The following is a 22,807-nucleotide window of genomic DNA, read 5'->3' as shown; positions in this document are numbered from 1 at the left end:
AGGTGCCGTGACGAGAAAGCTTTTGCTTACGGAAAGTAATCAGACACATATAATGGCACCAGTCTCTTTCATGAATACAAAACGAGCAGAGAAGTGACCTCTGAAAATTTTTATGTTGTGGCAAGACGGACAGCTGACCCCTTGGCATCGTCAGCGCTCTGTCTCTACCGCCGCCGAGGACTCAGTATTCCGCGGCGGGTGCGGCCGGCCGGTATCAGAATGCGTCGCCGGCTTCCCGCGCTAATAGAATCGCGCCAGGGAGGCGGCAGCCTGCGTGCGACGAGGGTCGATATGGGGCGGTGCGCAAGTTTGTCCCCCGGGGGCGGCGGCGGCGGGGGCGGCGGCGGCGGCCGCAGACAGTTTGACTGATGGCCCGCCAGACCGGCAGCGCGCGGCCCGTCCCGTCTCCCTTATCGTAGATCCGCGCTCTCCCGCTCTACCGGCTCCCATCCGCCGGCGACGCCTGCCGCTCTCCCCATCACGCGCACGCCCACGACATGGTCAGAGCGCCCTAGGGGGGGAACGACCTGTGGCGGGGAAACCTAACCACGCTCTGCGCCTCCTAGAAATTTCGAGGGACGAGATGCTTACACCTAACACAGCTATGGGGTTTTCCTTTCCTTAAGGGAGTGCGTTCCATAAATGACTCAAAATGTCGATTTGCAATTCCTTGTTTGCTTTTTATTTGAACTCAGTAACAATAAGGTCCAATGTTTCCATGACGAAATCGCATCCGAAGTGCCTGAAACGTAAATATGTGACGCGATCGCGAATGCTACGGTCGCAGGTTCGAATCCTGTTTCGGGCATGGATGCGTATGATGTCCTTAGGTTAGTTAGGCTGAAGTAGTTCCACGTTTTAGGGGACTGATGACCTCAAACTTTAAGTCCCATAGTTCTCAGAGCCTTTTGAACCATTTTTTTGTGACGCGATCTCCCTGTCGAGACCACATTATGAGCTGACACTTCGAAATACACAGGTTGAATGGGATAACAATCCCTACATTCACAAGGAGAGGTTTCCAAACCCCACCCAGGAATCTATCGCCCCCCCCCCCCTTAAAAATCTCTGGCCGATATTGATCTTCTAAAAAAGTGTTTTCATGGAAAAACCCAAAATCGAGACGAGTCTCTAAATTCACATCTATAGAAACGGTGACCTAAAACCATATGTATCTTCTACAGCCATCAGAATTATTTCTTATGTTGTAATACTCGTATATAATGATGGGAACGTAAGGAGTATGAAGGTATCAGACAGAGTGGGCTTTAAGGTAGGAAATTTCGCTCAATGAAATTAGATTTACAGCGCCTCTCTGCAGAAAATGGTTCAAATGGCTCTGAGCACTACCGGACTTAACATCAGTCCCCTAGAGCGTAGAGCTACTTAAGCCTAACTAACCAAAGCCATCGCACATATCCATACCCGGGGCAGGATTCGAACTTGCAACCGTAGCGGTCGCGCGGTTCCTGACTCAAACGCCTACAACCGCTCGGCCACACGGTCGGCGCCTCTCTGCAGCTCAATGGCCAGTTGAAGACGTGGTACAGGAAAAAAAGCAAAAAACAAAAAATCAGAAACTCAGCCTCGAATGGATAAAAGACCCTGAGTACAAATCCGAGATCTTCTGAAGTGGTGACATCAGAAAAAGCGTGAGCTTAACCTTTAAACTGTACTTCGTGAAAAATATTCTTCTTAAAGCTTATGTACATTTCTCCCAGAATCCATGAAAGACAGAATTATGGAATTTTGTACACTTATTTCTGAAAATCCAATAAATGTCATTTTGTAGAAATTTCCTGAACAGATTCTAAGAAAATGTATTTATATTATTTTTTGATAGCAATAGTTTTGAATTCCATATAAAAGTTACATATAAATAATACGAGGAACTTAACACTAAACGTCTTGGTTCATGTAAAGCATGGTACAAAATTTCATTGCTGTATCTTGAAATTTGTGGATCTGGTGCTTCTTTTAAGTTGTGTGGTTCTTTTTAATGAACATCCATCCTTAAAACAATTCTCATTTATGTTTCAGTCACAGCTCCATATTTTTGGGTTATATTATATTTATGATCTCTCTGGAACATTTTCACATTTAAGTACACTCCTGGAAATGGAAAAAAGAACACATTGACACCGGTGTGTCAGACCCACCATACTTGCTCCGGACACTGCGAGAGGGCTGTACAAGCAATGATCACACTCACGGCACAGCGGACACTCCAGGAACCGCGGTGTTGGCCGTCGAATGGCGCTAGCTGTTCAGCATTTGTGCACCGCCGCCGTCAGTGTCAGCCAGTTTGCCGTGGCATACGGAGCTCCATCGCAGTCTTTAACACTGGTAGCATGCCGCGACAGCGTGGACGTGAACCGTATGTGCAGTTGACGGACTTTGAGCGAGGGCGTATAGTGGGCATGCGGGAGGCCGGGTGGACGTACCACCGAATTGCTCAACACGTGGGGCGTGAGGTCTCCACAGTACATCGATGTTGTCGCCAGTGGTCGGCGGAAGGTGCACGTGCCCGTCGACCTGGGACCGGACCGCAGCGACGCACGGATGCACGCCAAGACCGTAGGATCCTACGCAGTGCCGTAGGGGACCGCACCGCCACTTCCCAGCAAATTAGGGACACTGTTGCTCCTGGGGTATCGGCGAGGACCATTCGCAACCGTCTCCATGAAGCTGGGCTACGGTCCCGCACACCGTTAGGCCGTCTTCCGCTCACGCCCCAACATCGTGCAGCCCGCCTCCAGTGGTGTCGCGACAGGCGTGAATGGAGGGACGAATGGAGACGTGTCGTCTTCAGCGATGAGAGTCGCTTCTGCCTTGGTGCCAATGATGGTCGCATGTGTGTTTGGCGCCGTGCAGGTGAGCGCCACAATCAGGACTGCATACGACCGAGGCACACAGGGCCAACACCCGGCATCATGGTGTGGGGAGCAATCTCCTACACTGGCCGTACACCTCTGGTGATCGTCGAGGGGACACTGAATAGTGCACGGTACATGCAAACCGTCAATGAACCCATCGTTCTACCATTCCTAGACCGGCAAGGGAACTTGCTGTTCCAACAGGACAATGAACGTCCGCATGTATCCGGTGCCACCCAACGTGCCCTGCCAGCAAGATCTCCGGATCGGTCCCCCATTGAGCATGTTTGGGACTGGATGAAGCGTCGTCTCACTCGGTCTGCACGTCCATCACGAACGCTGGTCCAACTGAGGCGCCAGGTGGAAATGGCATGGCAAGCCGTTCCACAGGACTACATCCAGCATCTCTACGATCGTCTCCATGGGAGAATAGCAGCCTGCATTGCTGCGAAAGGTGGATATACACTGTACTAGTGCCGACATTGTGCATGCTCTGTTGCCTGTGTCTATGTGCCTGTGGTTCTGTCAGTGTGATCATGTGATGTATCTGACCCCAGGAATGTGTCAATAAAGTTTCCCCTTCCTGGGACAATGAACTCACGGTGTTCTTATTTCAATTTCCAGGAGTGTAGTTGCATCAGCAACCCATCACGAGTATGTCAGAGCGTCATATAGGAGGACTGACACAGACAGGACGGGTTGCTGATGCAGCTACTTAGATATGAAGGTACTCCTGCCGGCCGAAGTGGCCGATCGGTTCTAGGCGCTTCAGTCTGGATCCGCGCGACCTCTACGGTCGCAGGTTCGAATCCTGCCTCGGGCATGGATGTGTGTGATGTCCTTATGTTAGTTAGGTTTAAGTAGTTCTAAGTTCTAGGGGACTGATGACCACAGATGTTATGTCCCATAGTGCTGAGAGCCATTTGTACCATTTTTTAAGGTATCCCAGAGAGATCGAAACGTATCATGTAATTAAAAATATGCAACTGAAATTGAAGAATAAATGAGAATTACTTTAAATACCATTATGGTTTATGGTTCCTTCGTCGGCGTTCTTTCCTTTTTTTTCAATTTATTTAATTGGTCTGTGACGTTAGACTTTTACCTATGGAAGTTCGTAATTAAAAACTGATATTCGATACCGAATATACAAGAAAGGCTCTTTTTAACTGCGATAAAACAGTTTAAATATCGTGGTAAGCTTTGTACGCATAAAAAAGTTTTGCGTCACCCTATTTCCCAGAACTCCTGAAGATATAAGTTGACTGTGGATGTTATATCACAGGCACAGCCATTTGGCTGTTCAGAGATGTCACTAAACCCGGCCAAAGATGTAAAGAACCATACATGAGCAGCACCTATTGGACTGAGGGTGTCTGACAGCCGAACAGTCCCAGTCAAAGCACCAGGAAGGAGGTATAAGGCTCGTGTAGTCTGTAGTTCAACCATGCCTAGACGGTCAATACCGCTGCTCGATAGCGTCCTCATTGGTACTTCGTGCAAAGAAGGGCTCTCAAAAAGGGCAGTGTCCAGGAATCTCGGAGTGAACCAAAGCAATGTTGATTGGACATGGCCGGCTGCTGGTGGCCGAGAGGTTCTGGCGCTTCAGTCGGGAACCGCGCTATCGCTACGGTCGCAGGTTCGAATCCCGCCTCGGGCATGGATGTGTGTGTTGTCCTTAGGTTAGTTAGGTTTAAGTAATACTAAGTTCTAGGGGACTTGTGACCTCAGCAGTTGAGTCCCATAGTGCTCAGAGCCACTTGAACCACTTGATTGGACATGGAGGAGATACATAGAGACAGGAACTGTCGTTCACATGCCTCGCTTAGGCCGCCCAAGGGCTGCTACTTCAGTGGATGACCGTTACCTACGGATTATGGCTCGGAGAAACCCTGACAGCAACGCCACCAGGTTGAATGATGCTTTTCGTGCAGCCACAGAACGTCGTGTTACGACTCAAACTTTGCGCAATAGGCTGCTTGATGCGCAACTTCACACCCGATGTCCATGGCGGGGTCCACCTTTGCAACCATGACACCACGCGGTACAGAGGGGCCAAACAACATGCCAGATGGACCGCTCAGGATTGGCATCACACTCTCTTCACCGATGAGTGTCGCATATGCCTTTAACCAGACAATCGTCGGTGATGTGTTTGGAGGCAACCCTATCAGGCTGAACGCCTTAGACACAATGTCCAGTGAGTACAGCAAGGTGGAGGCTCACTGCTGTTTCAGGGTGGCATTATGTGGGGCCGACGTATGCTGCTGGAAGGGGACTAGCGGCTGTGCGATACGTGAATGTCATCCTCCGACCGATAGTGCAATAATATTGGCAGCATATTGGCGAGGCATTCGTCTTCATGGACGACAATTCGCACGACCATCGTGCACGTCTTGTGAATGACTTCTTTCAGGATAACGACGTCGCTCGACTAGAGTGGCCAGAATGTTCTCCACACATGAACTTTATCGAACATATCTGGGATCGATTGAAATGGGCTGTTTATGGACTATGGGAACGACTCACCACTCTGAGGAATCCACCCGCATCACCGTTGAGGAGTAGAACAATCTGGACCAACAGTGCCATGATGAACTTGTGGATAGTATGCCACGACGAATACAGGCATGCATCACTGGAAGAGGACCTGCTATTGGGTATTAGAGGTACCTGTGTGTACAGCAATCAGGACCAACACCTCTGACGGTCTCGCTGTATGATGGCACAACACACAATGTGTGGTTTTCTTCAACAATGAAAAGGTCGGAAATGATGTTTATGTTGACCGCTATTCCAATTTTCTGTACAGGTTCTGCAACTCTCAGAACCGAGGTGATGCTAAACTTTATTTGACGTGTGTACATTATCAACGAACACATCACTAACAGCCGGTAAAACATCTGGTGAAGCTTGACATTCAGCTGTGTTTTATAGTGCCCAAGGAAAATGTATACTCTCAGAAATCACGTCTTCCTTGTCTAGTTGGAGATAGACAATTCGAATTTCAACGAATGGCAGTCTAGCAGTAGGATCCATCCGTCAACATTAGTAGAGAATATTACACGGATACCTTTCAAAGTAGCCTTTGTTCGTTGAGTTTATTAAGTAATGACCGTTACTGAGAACGATGGGCTTACTTATTGTGGATTAATATAATACACTCCTGGAAATTGAAATAAGAACACCGTGAATTCATTGTCCCAGGAAGGGAGAACTTTATTGACACATTCCTGGGGTCAGATACATCACATGATCACACTGACAGAACCACAGGCACATAGACACAGGCAACATTGCATGCACAATGTCGGCACTAGTACAGTGTGTATCCACCTTTCGCAGCAATGCAGGCTGCTATTCTCCCATGGAGACGATCGTAGAGATGCTGGATGTAGTCCTGTGGAACGGCTTGCCATGCCGTTTCCACCTGGCAAATCAGTTGGACCAGCGTTCGTGCTGGACGTGCAGACCGAGTGAGACGACGCTTCATCCAGTCCCAAACATGCTCAATGGGGGACAGATCCAGGGATCTTGCTGGCCAGGGTAGTTGACTTACACCTTCTAGAGCACGTTGGGTGGCACGGGATACATGCGGACGTGCATTGTCCTGTTGGAACAGCAAGTTCCCTTGCCGGTCTAGGAATGGTAGAACGATGGGTTCGATGACGGTTTGGATGTACCGTGCACTATTCAGTGTCCCCTCGACGATCACCAGAGGTGTACGGCCAGTGTAGGAGATCGCTCCTCACACCATGATGCCGGGTGTTGGCCCTGTGTGCCTCGGTCGTATGCAGTCCTGATTGTGGCGCTCACCTGCACGGCGCCAAACACGCATACGACCATCATTGGCACCAAGGCAGAAGCGACTCTCATCGCTGAAGACGACACGTCTCCATTCGTCCCTCCATTCACGCCTGTCACGACACCACTGGAGGCGGGCTGCACGATGTTGGGGCGTGAGCGGAAGACGGCCTAACGGTGTGCGGGACCGTAGCCCAGCTTCATGGAGACGGTTGCGAATGGTCCTCGCCGATACCCCAGGAGCAACAGTGTCCCTAATTTGCTGGGAAGTGGCGGTGCGGTCCCCTACGGCACTGCGTAGGATCCTACGGTCTTGGTGTGCATCCGTGCGTCGCTGCGGTCCGGTCCCAGGTCGACGGGCACGTGCACCTTCCGCCGACTACTGGCGACAACATCGATGTACTGTGGAGACCTCACGCCCCACGTGTTGAGCAATTCGGCGATACGTCCACCCGGCCTCCCACATGCCCACTATACGCCCTCGCTCAAAGTCCGTCAACTGCACATATGGTTCACGTCCACGCTGTCGCGGCATGCTACCAGTGTTAAAGACTGCGATGGAGCTCCGTATGCCACGGCAAACTGGCTGACACTGACGGCGGCGGTGCACAAATGCTGCGCAGCTAGCGCCATTCGACGGCCAACACCGGGGTTCCTGGTGTGTCCGCTGTGCCGTGCGTGTGATCATTGCTTGTACAGCCCTCTCGCAGTGTCTGGAGAAAGTATGGTGGGTCTGACACACCGGTGTCAATGTGTTCTTTTTTCCATTTCCAGGAGTGTAGTTCTTGGTGCATCTGAATATCTTGACTGAGAACGTTGAACTCACCTGTGCTTGATTAATGTTAAACGAGTTCTACTCAGAAAGTAATAAACGATCGATTGTGAAATGTAAACCTTAGTTAAAATCAAAATTGTTTTCTCTGTAACAGTTAGCTGTACTGAAATTCTGCAAAAATCAATGTTTCGCAATACAAGTAAAATAAAATATCTGATACTTCTTAAGCGATAATTATATCACGTAACAACAACTTTTTGCCATTTTAACATACATTGCATTCTCAATCCCTCAGAAGCATAAAAGACGAACATTACTGCGTGTAAATACTAGAGTAAAATGAAAGTAGTAGTAGTCAGTTTTAGTAGCTAATGTAAAATATTTCATTAAATCTTCTCTCTCTACACATATAAACTGAAGTAATCTGTTCGCTTGTTTTTGTGTGACCGGGATAGTCTGAGTAACCACTACAAAAATTTTGATAAGATATTGGAATTCTCTGGATCGATATCTAACCAGCTTCGATAATTATAAAGGACAAAAATGGTTCAAGTTCTCGATTCCCAGGACTGATGAACTACATAAGTACATAACTAAGTTTGTATTGAACTCTCAGTATGCGAGTTATAATCGCATTTGACCAATTTTTATGTCCTCGATATGCCCGTTATATGTTATTTTGCTTCAAAGGTAGCAGAACTCCTACACTTCATCTGCTTTACGGCAACTAATTTTGACAAATTTGCCCCTAATCTCATTTGTGCTACTTCTCTTTGCTTCCATCTTTCATCGATTTATACCCAGTCAATAGCATACTTTTAGTAGTTTATTCCACTTAATATGTCCTGTAATTCTTCTCCAGTTTCAGAGGATAGCAATGTTGCCGACATATCACAGATACCGGTTCGCCCTGAATTTTCAGCTTCACTGCTGAATCTTCCATGTAAGTCCGTCATTGCGTCTTCGATGTATTGATTAAACAGTACTGGTGAAATATTACATGCCTCTCTTATACCCTGTCTAACCTAACACAACGTCCTTGCTCTGCTACTCATATGTTTCGCTCTTGTACATAGTGTGTATTCCAGTCTCGCATGTTACACAGAGAATATTGAACGCCTTGCATGGTTTCACATCATAAAATTCTTTTTGAGGGTCAAATTTAAGAATTAAAAATTATCGTTTTCCGGTTTTTGCAATTTTACGGACGTAAGGGTACATCCGGATGTAAGTTGGAGCATGCTAGAAGTCGTATCAGAAACCTCCCTGGGGTTCACGCGATCTCTGATGAACGACAAAGGGAAATTACATCGCATCGCCCTCATTAAACATGAGAATCGCAGGCCGGCTCGTCCGAACGGACACGCAGCGCCCTCAGGTTTGGCGTCACAGTCGCAGCGGTGGGGATTAGCAGCAGAACGTCGGGGTTGAGTTGTTAGCGGCCAGGCGCTGCGCGGAGAGACCAGTACTTTTTTGCTCCCGCCAGCGCTACTCCGGGCAGGTGGCTGGCTGGGGTAGCCTATCACGAGCCCGGCCACGGCGTGGGCAGCCAGAGCCGCCGTCCAATAACTTCACATTGTGACTCGCCGCGCACCCCACCAGGTGGCCAGCTATTATCCCCGCTGCCGCAGCCCACGCATCCCTTTTCTCCTCGACATCTTTGCTACGCATCCGACACGCACGTGTGCACCTAAAAAAAAAGCGCCAGTAATCCTAGCATATAGTAACTTCAGCTGTAAAATTCATTCTTAATATCAGTGGAGTTTCATCCTTGTCCGTTAACGATTCCTGGTGAGTTCTGTCTTTCCAGGGTACAAATCAACCATATTAAACAATTCTTGCTCAGTATGGGGCTTATCACGGTAGCAGTTTTGTAGGAAAGTGGAGGGCATCCAAAGCTACAACAAACGTTTACTGTCACAGAATATTGGAGCTTTCACACTCCTAGCGATTAACGATAAGAAGACTTATATACGCATTATCTCAGGTGTTAGATCTTAGGAGTCCACAATTATACTCTTTTCCTCTCTTGGATAAGTAGACTAACTAAACTGAACCCCGAACGAACAGGCCATGAATGTCCAACGGTACCGACCGGCCGCCGTGTCATCTTCAACCCATAGTCGTCACTGGATGTGTATATGGAGGGTCATGTGGTTATCACATTTCTCTCCCGGCCGTACGTCAGTTTACGACACCGGAGCCGCTGTTTCACTATCAAGTAGCTTCTCAGTTTGCCTCAAACGGACTGAGTGCACCCCGCTTGCCAACGGCTCTCGGCAGACCGAATGGTCATCCATCCAAGTGCTAGCCCATCCCGACAGCGCTTAACTTCGATGATTTGGAGGGAACCGGTGTTACCACAGTGGCAAGGCAAGTATGATGAGTATGTTTATAAGAAATTACTACAGTATTTCGACTGGCAGTCCCAGTTAATAATTCCACAAACTCTTAGATTTGCTGATCGAAGATGGCTTTTGACACTTGCACATACTGTAAGCAGGTTTTTGTGTAAATGATAATATTTAAGCCAGTCCCACTATCTGCAAATTATTTTATTTTATTATTATTTAGCTTACATCTGTCTACTGGTAGCGGACAAAAATATGGAAAACCTCCATAAACGCATCCTTGAGTGTAAATGCCGATGGAAGCCAAGGCTGGAGGTTGTGCTGTGGCCTTTGACCGCGAATGACATGGTTGGAATGTCTTCAGTAGACTGTGTGTCTCAATCGTGTTCAGGATAGTGTTCTTCGTAGTTGTGATTATATTACGTGGCAGCTAAGTGACTCTGAAGGTGCGAAAATTGTTGGTGCTTGTACGACCGGTACTTCCCTATCCAACGCAGCAGATGTATTTCGTGTTCCAAGCCGCATCATTCGAAGATTTACACAGCATACGGGGAAAGAGGAAAATACCATCCGCTAAGTCACAACACAGACGAACGGTCATTGAAGATAATTCTGAAGACAGGTAAGAGGACGGTAGGTGCGAAATAACTGCTGGACTGAACGTAGAGCACACGAACCCTGTCAGCACGAAAACATTACGAACGGAGCTTCGTAAACACGGAATTGCGGCGCTAGCTTCCCATGCATCGGGCCCGGTATGATTCCCGGGCGGGTTACAGATTTTCTCCACTCGTGGACTGAGTGCTGTTGTCGTCGTCACCATTCATCCTCATCAACGACACCCAAGTCGCCTAGTGTGGCATCTACTGAAATAATACTCGTACTCGGAGGCCAAACTTCCCCGGATGCAGCCTCCCGGCCGACAGTGCCATACGCTCATTTCTTGCATAGCTATCTGGAATTCCAAAACCACTCATCAGTAATTCAAGTACCCATAACCTAAAACCGTGATGTCGAAGCCATGAAGCCGGGACTAAGGAGCAATGGAAGAAAGTCACTTGGGCGGTTGAGTCTTGCTCCACACAGGTTCCAGCCTCTGGCCGAGTTTACACTTCAGTAGTGAAACATGGTGGAGGATTAGCGATTATTTGGGCAGTCATACCGTGTTTTTCCAATGGCCTCGTGGTAACTCGGCAAGGTTACACAAACTAACAAGGATTGTGTGACCATTTCGCTAATCATACCATGATGCAGTTTTTGTTCCGCAGTCGTGCTGCTGTGCTCCAAGAATGCTGGGCCGTTGTTCACACAACTGGCATCGTCGAGGACTGCTTTTGTAAGCATGAGGATGAATTGTCGTATTTCGCCTGGCCACTACAGGCACCAGATCTCAAAATTATAGTGCCTTTGTGGTCAGCTTTGGAGAGAAAGTTGCGTGGTCACTATCCACGTCCATCAACGTTATTTTAATTTGCCACTATTTTGCTGAAAGGAAGTATAAGAGTCCCATGAAAATCACACATAAGTCGTATTTATACAACCTGAAACAACTAGAAGTTGGTTTAATGCCAATTGGTTTCATACCCACTAATGGGCTTTCCAATGTACCGTGTATTTTTCGTGTTTCCATATTTTTCTCCGACTCCCGTACGTCTCAAGCCTCAATGTCGTAAGCCTCAACTGCTCGACAGTCTTAAAAATATGCTTAGGCTTCTTCGTCACTTTCCCTTGTTCTAATTCCAGTCACTAATTGGCTCAAGAAGAACAACTGAGCCTCTGTATGAACATGAAATTCACTAATCTTATCTCCTTGCTATTTTTGAGAGATATATGTATAGGAAGCAACATGTTGGTTTATTCTTCTAGAAACGCAGAATTTATAAACCACTCTGTGTCTACCACTACCGATGAATAAGCAACTCTGTGAAGTTCCCGCTCTTATATAACGACTGCAGGATAGAAAGCGCTGCCCTTCTTCCTTTTCGTGAAATATTCCGTCGGTGGTGAATTAAAGTCGAACTTTTGAAATTCTCACCATTATTTTTATGTCACTTTTCCATTACAGTCATACCTTATGAATGAACGTAACCTTTTGTACTAACTGTTCTTCCACCATGTAATCAAACAACAGGAAGTCTTGTCGGCTATTTACACACAATACTTTCATCGTGAGGTGCAACGGCCAAACGCTGGGCCAAGTGTTGATTCTCTGCAAGTGTTTCTGTACAATTTCCTTGTGTTGCCAGGCCTCTATAAACAACAGGTTCAAACGCAAACAACGTTCTGGAACTCACGATTTTATCCACCGGGCCGTATATAAACGACTAACGAAAAAACACAGACCATCGATGCTCGATGCACTCTCGCTTTTCTTTCCCATCAGTCTTGTGACCGGTTTAATACGGCCCGCACGAATTCCTGTCGTGGGCCAAACTGTTTCATCTCAGCGTAGCAGTTGGTCGACAGTCATCACCATACCTCTAACTTTTCGTTTCTCGTCTTTTATATTTTTCCGACATTTCAGCGCCGTACTCCAAAATTACATTCTCAGCAACATCGTCGAAATATTAAGACCTATGTTGTATTATAGTAATTTTTTTTTACTAGGAAAATCCTTTTTAGCTGTTGTAGTCTAGTCCCTATATCCTTCTTGCATGGTCCGTCATGAGTTATTTTGCTCCCAAGGTATCACAACCAATTCGCTTCGTCTGGTGCTTGGTCCCTTGTTTTGATGTTGAGATGGTAGCTAATTTCGTTTCTGCTACTCATTTTTTCGTTGTTTTCGGATTACTCTCAGTGCATGTGTGCTGATACCCAATGCAGCACGTCACGTAATCTCCTACACTTCCATTGAGGATAAAAATGTCATCAACGTGTCTTATTAATGCTATACTATTCTCTTAAACTTTTATCCGTCTCGTGAACCTGACTTTTATTTCCTTCATTGCTTCTTCGGTATCCGGATTGAACAGTATGGCGAAGGATTACATCTCTATTTTATATCCTTCTAAAGCCGAGCACTTCGTTCTTGGTCTTAGCTTCTCCTTTTTCCCTCTTGATGTCTTAGGTTGAAAGTTAAAATGATGATAAGTGGACGGGCTTAAAGCAGGGCAACGTTTCTCGAAAGGAGCGATGTTCCGATGAGCGTCACTCTGGTCACCTCCTGGCTAAGTGTCAACGTCGCTCACAACCTCGCGCGTTATTTTAGTGCCTGTTTTAGTGCCTTAACGGGACTACGTGTTTCGTCTGCCGTCGATTTTACGAGTTTGCATAATTTCTGCATCACTTTTTGGATTTTCCTTTTGTTTCTTCGTATGGATGATTCTTTTCGGTATAAAATAGACAGATCCATATAAAAACAGGCTGGTGCAACCTCCCTCTCTCTCAGGGCACCGAGCGAGGTGGCGCAGTGATTATCACACTGGACTCCCTTTCGGGAGGACGACGGTTCAATCCCGCGTCCGGCCATCCTGATTTAGGTTTTCCGTGATTTCCCTAAATCATTCCAGGGCAATGCCGGGCTGGTACCTTTGAAAGGGCACGGTCGACTTCCTTCCCCGTCCTTCCCTAATCCGATAAGACCGATGACATCGCTGTTTGGTCTCTTCCCCCAAAACAACTCAACAACCCAACCCTCTCTTAGGGCAAATGGTCGTGGCTGCCACATTCTACATCGTCGCAACATGTCCGCAAGTTGTCTCGAGGCTACAGACAACGCCACCTAGATTAAGAAAGCCTGTGCGCTTAGCAGTCCGTTTAAAAGTCTGCTCAACCCAAGAGCAGTATCTACTGATAGGTGCTTCTCTAAGAGCTTTGGTCAGTAAATATAACTGTGTATTACATGGCGAGTGCCTTATATCTCAATTTTAGCGAAATCAGTTGTACATAAACTATTTCATTCACTGATACACTAAAACGTATGTGTTTCCACACTGAGCATCCAGAACTTACTCAGGGAGGGATGGCTTTCTAGGTCTATACACAGGTTTTTAACTGCTTTCATATTTGTAAATGCTGAATATTACATTTTACGTTTCTGATATTTATGAGCTATTAGTTGAGCCGTGTCAGGCTAGTCACATTAGACAACCTTTTCTTACCCAAGTCATATTATAGAAAAATGTAGGTTGCTACTCTGAAACTGCACACCAATAAAATTTCGAAGTAGAGCCCCTTCTCTAATCACTGGGAAACAACACAAAAATCTCTACTCTTGCTGTCTTCCTTTCAACAGAGATTCTAGCACCGTGCCAATTGTCCGCTGAAACACTAAATCAACAACTGCCAAACACAATACGTTGTCATATTTCTACGAGAAACTCGGCTAGCCTAGTAAAAACCCTTACATATCTAGTATTCTAAATCAATAACCAAACAATCTCTCTAAAGACGTTAAGTGAAAAATGCCAAAGTTCACGGTAATACTGTCTAGTCCCGCACCACTCTTCCCTTTCACGGCGAGCGAACAACTAAAATGGAACAGAAAATAACGACGCACTGTTTACAAAAATCGACAAGAAAGTTTTTCACCAAAAATCCAAACAGAAATTGACGTTTAATGGCCCGCGACTTCTGCGAATTCAACAAAAATGTATAGGAACTTATGTGGAAAGAATGAGTTTATCTTGAACACAGAACATGCTCCACCCTAGGCTATTTATTTTTAATCTCTCATTACCATATTTCAAATACGTTAGTGACGATGATATTAGTCAAAAACTGACAAAGCAGTAAGACAGTAAGCGCTAGGTTATACGTAAATTTAAGGATGATATTCGCGTCACTGACTTCACGCTATAGTTCAAGCATAAAGGTAACCAAATGGCTTCACTTTGTAGTTTTCGCGATAGTTAAGCTTTCCCTACTTGCCCTTATTACAGCTCGTTACAATTTTTCTAATAACTGTTCTTCCTTCGGAAACGGAAAAAGTTGCATTTTGGATCCTGTTGGATGATTTCCTTTACACGAAGTCAGACAACATCAGTAGGGCATTTTATTTGTTACCAAGACAAATATGAATGTGCACCACATAAATAACATAAAAAATTTGTAAAACAGTCACACTGTACAAGATTCACGCCCAGGTTCAGCAAAATGCTATACACCACTAGTCGTTTGCTGTTGTTACGACTGCTGGAATAGCCATCATACTGTTTCCAGGCAGCGCGTAGTCCATCTTAATCCTGGTGACGATGCTTAACGGCACAGTCACTGACATTACCGGCGCCTCCAGTTCTGGTGTAAAACGATGGTGCAGAATACTTAAATCGGTCTCGTAGCCGCAGCAAATATGCGACAATGTGCAGCTGATTCGTTGGTTTTTACCGTTGGAGATCGAGAACCTACTTGACGGTGAGGTCTGTTACTGTCTGCTGCTTGTGGATATGGAAATTGGCGGAGTTTCCCCATACAACTGTCGTCCACTCCAGCACAAGCTGTCTAACAGCTTTGTAGAGGACGGAGCCGACTCATAATGGTAGCGATGTAGTTGTATTTAGCACTGGATACACGTCTATGAAAAATCTCCAGTGTTCCGCAGTGCTGCTCACTGATTAACAAGTGGCGCGTTAACGAGACGTCCAGACACGTAGTTGTTACGTCCCATGACAGGTGAACTGATGACAGTGCTGAAGACTTTCTCAGCCTAGTGACGATTACGGCCTCCAATTTGCCACGTTAATCGTAAGTCACTGCTTTGCTGCGCTTTTGGTGATATTGTGGACACCCCATTGGAATCGACCCAAGACAGATGAGAACGGCACAGCTCTTGGAGAATAACACATTGTCGTGCAGCATAAAGGATCCTTCTTAGATGAATTAGACATTTATAAAGACTGGTTTATTGACTAACTGTGTGTTGTCCCATCTCCACCACATTTTCTTCAGGTATGTGATGCTTTATGACTCCATATGGTTAATGACATAACCTTTTGACTGTTTGTCTCATTTGAGGAATAATATCGCAAGATAGGAAAGTTCCTTTCCATTGTATATTCCAGAAGTAGCTGGAATGTAGTTGTTGATTCTGTTCGTTATTCAGCAACCAGTGATGAATCTCTGGTTTCTGCGATAGCAATTATGCTTCAAATTAAGAGTTTTCTACGTTTATATAACCTGTGATTAGTTCCAAATATTTGGAATATATATTTCACTCCAACATTCAATTCTCACTCTGTTCTTTGAAACACCACACTATAGTTTAGTAAGTCTATATCGGTGTAATATTGTAAACCCACTACTCACAATTTAAAGACCTTCTCAGGAATATGCAATCAACTGATTAAAATTACCACAATAACAAAGGAACGAACATTGGGTTTAACGTCCGGTCGACATCGAAGTTATAAGAAACGGACAACATGCTCGGATTGTGGCAAGGATCGGGAAGGAAATTCGCCGTGCCCTTTGAAAGTAACCATCCCAGCATTAGCATGGAAACATTTAGGGAAACCACGCGAAACCTAAATCTGGATGGCCGGACGAGGGCTGGAACCATCGTTCTCTCGAACGCGAGTCCAGTGTGTTACGACAGCCAAAACTGAAAACTCTAGGTAGTAAGCACGATCCATATATTATTAAATATTCTTACAACGCTATCAACTGGATATATTTCCACTAGAGATACACAGCTGTATGACAAATTTTACAAACCTTAACTCATTTCCTAAGAACTGAATTCTTGGATAGGCAAGAAGAGGCTGAATCAACAATGTCAAAGACCATCATTAAATCTATTATACACTCAGTTATTTCATAATATAATCATTTAATCACAAGATATACAACTTCAGGTTTATTGTTACTATGGACTGCCGTAGAACTGGTATTCACTGAATCCGGCGACGTGATAAATTCGCGCGACACATAAAAAAGCCTTCAGGGTTCGTCAGATCTTCGAGATATATATTTTTAACAAGACACAAAAACAAAACACTTTGTAGTTTTCGCTGAACAAAATGCTATTGTAAATAAATCTTTAATGTAATTATATACATCTGTATGCAACTAAGTTGATTGTGATACTATCCAACTTCTGCATCACTTTAGATTTTAGCCTACAGCGCCAGCAGCACACGTGTTTTCCGTGGTTGGTTCGATTTGTACAGGATGTGTCAATACAGTATGTACATTGTCTAAGCCGTGTGGCAGTGAAGTCCCTCTACAGACAAAAGGAAGACATAGAGAGAAAGAGAGAGAGAGAGAGAGAGACAGAGAGAAAGGAGAGAAAGAGAGAGAAGTGGATGTTTGTGGTGGGAGGGGGGAGGACGTGGGATGCCACTTGAGGGGGTGAGATACAGTTCGACTGGAGCTCTGCAGGTCATACCAGCACCACCACATACTAGGTGCAACGAAAGGGGACAGCAGCCAGCTGAAGGTTTTCAGGACTTACCCCTTGGTTGCAGAGCAAATGCTGGACCTTGTAAAAATCTCATATATACTTTGTTCAGCATCCCCTCTTCGATGACCAGCACATTAGGATATGGCTAACAATTGTAAGGGCAAACACTAGGTCGAGGTAACGAAAAACCCACACAGTTTCTTTAAGAAAATAATAAGAAATTACATTACGCAATAAAGCGTTACTTCTTTTTCATAAGCTTACATAGTTGTAAACACGAGAACCTAACGTTAGTCTATTGTTGATATTTTCGCTGCTCTCGTTATACGACCACATTTCCTAAGAAACTAAAATAGGTTTTGGAAACTGAATACAAGTTGAACGTGGCAGATAAAATTCTTAACATAAAGATACAATGCTGAATTCTATCTTTTCCATTACGTCCGCAATACATTCCATTCATCTGCAACACGCCATGGTGATCCATACTATAAACATGGAGAATTATAATATATTGTTCGCCGAAGAAGAGTAATGGCTCCACTAATGTTCCCAATATACATAAGCGATTTATCAGCCTCACTATCAGATAGTTTGTTTGCGGTGCTTTAGTTTGCTGCTTGCTTCGTTCCGACATGTGGTAAAATGTCACACCCAACAATCTATCAAGAGTCTGGGAAGTTGCCAAGAGTTGGGAGGAACACTGAATGGGCACTATGACAAACTCTAGAACGAAATTCCATTCTGTAGTGCTGTGCGCACTGATCTGGAAATTACTGGTAGATTAAAAACTTTTACCGATCAGGCTTCGAACCCCGGACCTTTGTTTTCAGCTGCCAAGGGCACTCCCACTCAACTAGCAAAGTACAACTCAAGACACGTCCCACATTTTTGTTTCCGTCATTCTCTCATCTCCTTCCTTCAGAACTTCACATGGCTTTCCAGCGAAGGCAAAGGACTAATATGCGATTACAGGTCCGGCACACCGATTTTATCTTCCAGAAAGCTCAAATTATTATCAACTTACTTTCAGTGACCATACACCACCGTAAAATGTTCCTTAAATCTCTCACCCACAGGTACTTAAGCTGTTAATTAAATCAAAGTAAGATAGGGTCGTTGCTGAACAGCAATTACGTGACACGCTGTAAATTAATCTTCAAACACAAATTCGCAAACGGTTAGCGGTGAGCACTTACTACAGGCACACTTACAATGTAGAATGCGTGGTAGTGCGTCAGCAGTGCTCCTAATGACAGTAACACTCACAAGTTCGAAGTTTTTAAGTACAACGTGATTGGAGCTTCAAATGGCACGGCAGGTTACAGACCCAAATTTGCTTTACCGTTTAATGCAAGGAAATATCCCTTAACTTTCTTATTACTAACATTCCACCAAGAGTACATTTCATTTTATACTATCAGATATATCTCAATTTGTATCAACATGAGTTTGCACGAATGAACCGCATCCTCATTACCTTCATATGTATCCAAAGCACATTTCGTTCTTAGAACTTCAGAATAGTGTAGCTAAAATTAATACGCACAAAGTTAAAATGCATTAAAATTTGTTTAAGTTGACATTATTCGACAATTATCCCTACAAATTATAAAACAGTGGCAAATTCACGCAAAAAAACCAAGTAAGAACTGAAATACCTTATTTTAATATTTAACTATGAGTTAATGCTAAATTGTGTACCATATAATTACTCTTATTCATGAAACATGCTGTACGGGGTAAATGAACTGAATCTTGCACCGCAAATACTGCGCAAATGGAAAGTGCTAATGAAGTTTTCCAGAACAGATTGGTAGTCACGGGCTCATTTCGTTAGCCGATAAACCGATTGTAATAATACTTATAAACTGTAATTTTTGTGCAAACACACATATTTTTTAAATGGAGTGATGTGTATTGACAGTAAATAAAAACTAAAAGCAGAATAACTTAGAAAATCAGCGGTGTTTGTTGCAGCTTCTAGTGAGAGTCGATTACGAGTTCTCAAAGTCTTTAAAGATTCCACACCGACACTAGCATGTGCTGTTCATCCTGAGTAGTTAGTTACTATGTACGATTTCGTTATGTTTCGTTACAGTGTGCTTGCGTGTTACTTGAGTGAAGTGCGGCTTTCTAGTCAGTGTGCGACATTCCAAGAACGAGGTCGTGAATGGGCGACGATACGTGCATGGTGCATGGAGAGTGTATGAAGACTGCAGTTTGTTCTTGTGCGGTGTGTGCGGCAGGATGTCACAATAGACTTCCACGATCTCAGCAGTAATTTATCAGCCTCTTCAACCAATAACGTGAAAGTGGTAGTGTAACACCTACACAACAGAAGGAAACAAATTATGCGAGAAGTGGGAGAAATTAACGTGCTTGCTGCACGAGGAAGTGACATGAGTCAGGCAGCGCCCTATGCATTCTCCGTCGACATAGGTCCAATCCCTATCAAATCTCTCTCTCTTTCAAGGGCTCCATGGAAACGATTGTGGGCATCGTGTTAACCTCTGTACGAGGACATTAAGATAGGATACTCAAGATGTATCATGTTTCTCGTTTAGCGATGAATCCACATTTACCAATTATGGTCAGGTAAACAGACACCATTGGTCTGTTGACCCCCGTTGACTTCATTAGGTGGGACGCCACCGTCCTTGTAGTGTAAAGGTGTGATGTGGCATAGCGAAGTCAGCTAATAGACCTGTACTTCATACTCGGAACACTGAAGGCGCCCCGGTGTCGCAGACTCTAACACACCAACTTCAACGAATGCTAGAAGATGTTCCTCTACAGAATGTGAGGAACCGGTCGTACCAACATGATGGCTGTCCAGCCAAATGTCGGTGAAGTACTAAAGCACGTCTTAGTGAATTGCCTCCAAATCGTTTATAGTGGACGCACTGAACCTGTACCTTGGCCAGCACGTAGTCCTGATCTGACGCCTAAAAACTTTTTTCTGTGGTGAAAACTGAAAGGCACAGTCTACAATAACATTCCAGTTACATCCGGTGATATTTAACGACCTATTATTTCAGACTGCTCGGGCATCTCCGCTGAAATGGAAGGACGTGTGCAGCAATCGTTCCACATTAGACTGGAAGCGTATGTTGACGCTCACGTTGGTCGTTTTGAATAACTAGTGATGTTCAATTCTCTTGTTACTGGCCACAACCATCATATCTAGTTTGTGCACTTGTGTTTTTGTTTATAGCGTGCTACCACAGGTACACTATGTGATAAAACTTATCTGGACACCCCCATAAACATACGTTTTTCATATTATGTGCACTGTGCTGCCACCTACTGCCATGTACTCCATATCAGCAAAACCAGTAGTCATTACACATCGTGAAAGAGCAGAATGGGGCACTCCACGGAACCCAACAGATTTCGAAAGTGGTCAGGTGATTGGATGTCGCTTGTGCCATACGTCTGTACTCGTTTCCACACTCCTAAACATCCCTAGGTCCACTGTTTCCGAAGTGGTTGTGAAGCGGATACGTGAAGCGACACACACAACACAGAAGCGTACAGGCCGACCTTATCTATTAAGTGACAGAGGCCGCGGACAGTTGAAGAGGGTCGTAATGTGTAATAGGTAGACATCTGTGCAGACCATCACACAGAAATTCCGAAGTGCGTCAGGATAGATTGCAAGTACTGTGACAGTTAAGTGGGAGGTGAGGGAACTTGCATTTCATGGTCGAGCGGCTGCTAAGCCACGCATCACGCCGGTAAAGTGCCGAACGACACCTCGCCTGGCGTAAGGAGCGTAAACAGCGGACGAGTGAACAGTGAAAAAACGTGTGGAATGACGGATCACGGTACACAATGTGGCGATCCGATGGCAGTGTGTGAGTATGGTGAATGCCCAGTAAACGTCATCTACCAACGTGTGTAGTCCAACAGCAATATTCGGAGGCGGTGGTGTTAAAGTATGGTCGTGTTTTTCATGGAGGGAGCCTGCATCCCTTGTTGTTTTGCATGTCACTATTACAGCAAAGCACCTTCTTGCTTCCCACTGTTAAAGAGCAATTCGAGGATGGTGATTACATCTTTCAACACGATCGAGCACTTGTTCAATATGCATGTCCTGTGGCGGAATGGTTACACGACAATAATGTAATGAAATGAAATGTCGTGTGACGAAGGCCTCCCGTCGGGTAGACCATTCACCTGGTACAAGTCTTTCGATTTGACGCCACTTCGGCGACTTGCGCGTCGATGGGGATGAGATGATGATGATTAGGACAACACAACACCCAGTCCTTGAGCGGAGAAAATCTCCGACCCTGCCGGGAATCGAACCTGGGCCCTTTGGATTGACAGTCTGTCGCGCTGAACACTCAGCTACCGGGGGCGGACAATAATGTAATGATGACGACAAACAAGCCGTCACCAGTGTTGACTGGTGGCTAATGCTAAATAGAGACATATAAATCACAGCAGGCTTGTCAGTAACGTCCATAGTGCATGGTCTGGATCTGGAACGACTAAAATAATTAGAAGTCGTAGGTAAAAAAGTAATATATATTGTACTTAATTTTGCTGCTTACATATTATTATAAACAGAGAGCAATTGGGGCCTCACTTAGGCCATACGTTACTAAGCTCCTTGTTAGAGGTTGCTTCCTATCAGCTAAGGCTATGCTACTTTACTACTTGACGTCCCGTGTAAGAGTGGACGAGAGTTTGCTAGAAACTTGATACAAGCCGCGGAGCGACGCTAGCTGCGCTGGTCGCGACTCGCTGGTCCAACGATACTAATACGCACGCAGTTCCTCTCTCGCAAATCTGCTAACATCCTCTGAATATGGCTTACGACAGCCGGGTGGAGGACCGGATGTTGATGTAGTCGAGGAGGTGAGGAGCCTGCCCACGTGCACCCCGCCATTCTGACCGAGGGGAGACAGGGAACAGCTGGAAACCTACCCCAGGGTGCACGTCAACAAGAGGTGACTGCGCTTCTACAACTATGGGAGGAACCGAAGGGTCAACCTCCTCTGGTTAGGGGCACCCGACAAGCAACAAGACTGGAAACCAGGAAGTGCAGTCGGTTCTACGGCGGCGGATGGCGTTGTAACCGGAATTTCACTGTGCTCCATTACAGTTGATAGCACGTGGTCCGTATGGTCATCCAGTCGCCGCAGCGATGCTGGCACTTCGGGCAACTCCGGCGCGAGACATCGCGTCCGGGGTGGCGTGTCGACGCGTGGCAAAGGCGAAGCTACGGGCGCTGGCACCCAGGGGAGAGGAGTGAAAGGAAGAGATCCCCACGGGGGCAACCCTGTCGGCGCCGACACTGGAAACATAGGGCAAGTGACAAAGACCACAAGACTAAGAGGTGCATATGATTCTGATGGCTGCGCTGCTCACCAGATGGACGTGATATGACAATCATAGGGCGGCAAAGATGGCGAAGTTGCGCCCTTTCAACCATCGACGATTGCCGAGTAAATGACGAAAATAGACTATATCATCTGTCAGTAATGTGTTGGTCTCTCGTAGTGAACAGATGCGGTGCGGAGGATGCAACAAATTCATGAGAGTTCTGTGTGGACGTCCTTACAACAATTCAGGCGGCGAAGCATCGTCGCTTGGCTGCGATCGGTACGAAGATAAAAACAACAAAAGAGCGTCCTAGCGATAATGAAGG

The 22,807-nt window shown here is 45.6% G+C and overlaps 1 protein-coding gene across 1 annotated transcript in view; it reads left to right on the top strand.

The window, feature by feature from the left end:
- The first annotated feature begins 219 nt into the window (after positions 1–219).
- The window catches only part of LOC126278900 (splicing factor 1-like), a 78,213-nt gene continuing 55,625 nt past the window's right edge, over positions 220–22,807 (top strand). The window contains exons 1-2 of the mRNA XM_049979175.1: positions 220–359; positions 8,957–9,137. Coding sequence (XP_049835132.1) covers positions 220–359; positions 8,957–9,137 — 321 coding nt within the window. The remainder of the gene's footprint in view (positions 360–8,956; positions 9,138–22,807) is intronic.

The sequence above is a fragment of the Schistocerca gregaria genome, chromosome 6 (genome assembly GCF_023897955.1).
Source record: "Schistocerca gregaria isolate iqSchGreg1 chromosome 6, iqSchGreg1.2, whole genome shotgun sequence".
Classification (NCBI taxonomy): Eukaryota; Metazoa; Arthropoda; class Insecta; order Orthoptera; family Acrididae; genus Schistocerca; species Schistocerca gregaria.
This window is presented reverse-complemented; position numbering and strand designations above follow the sequence as displayed.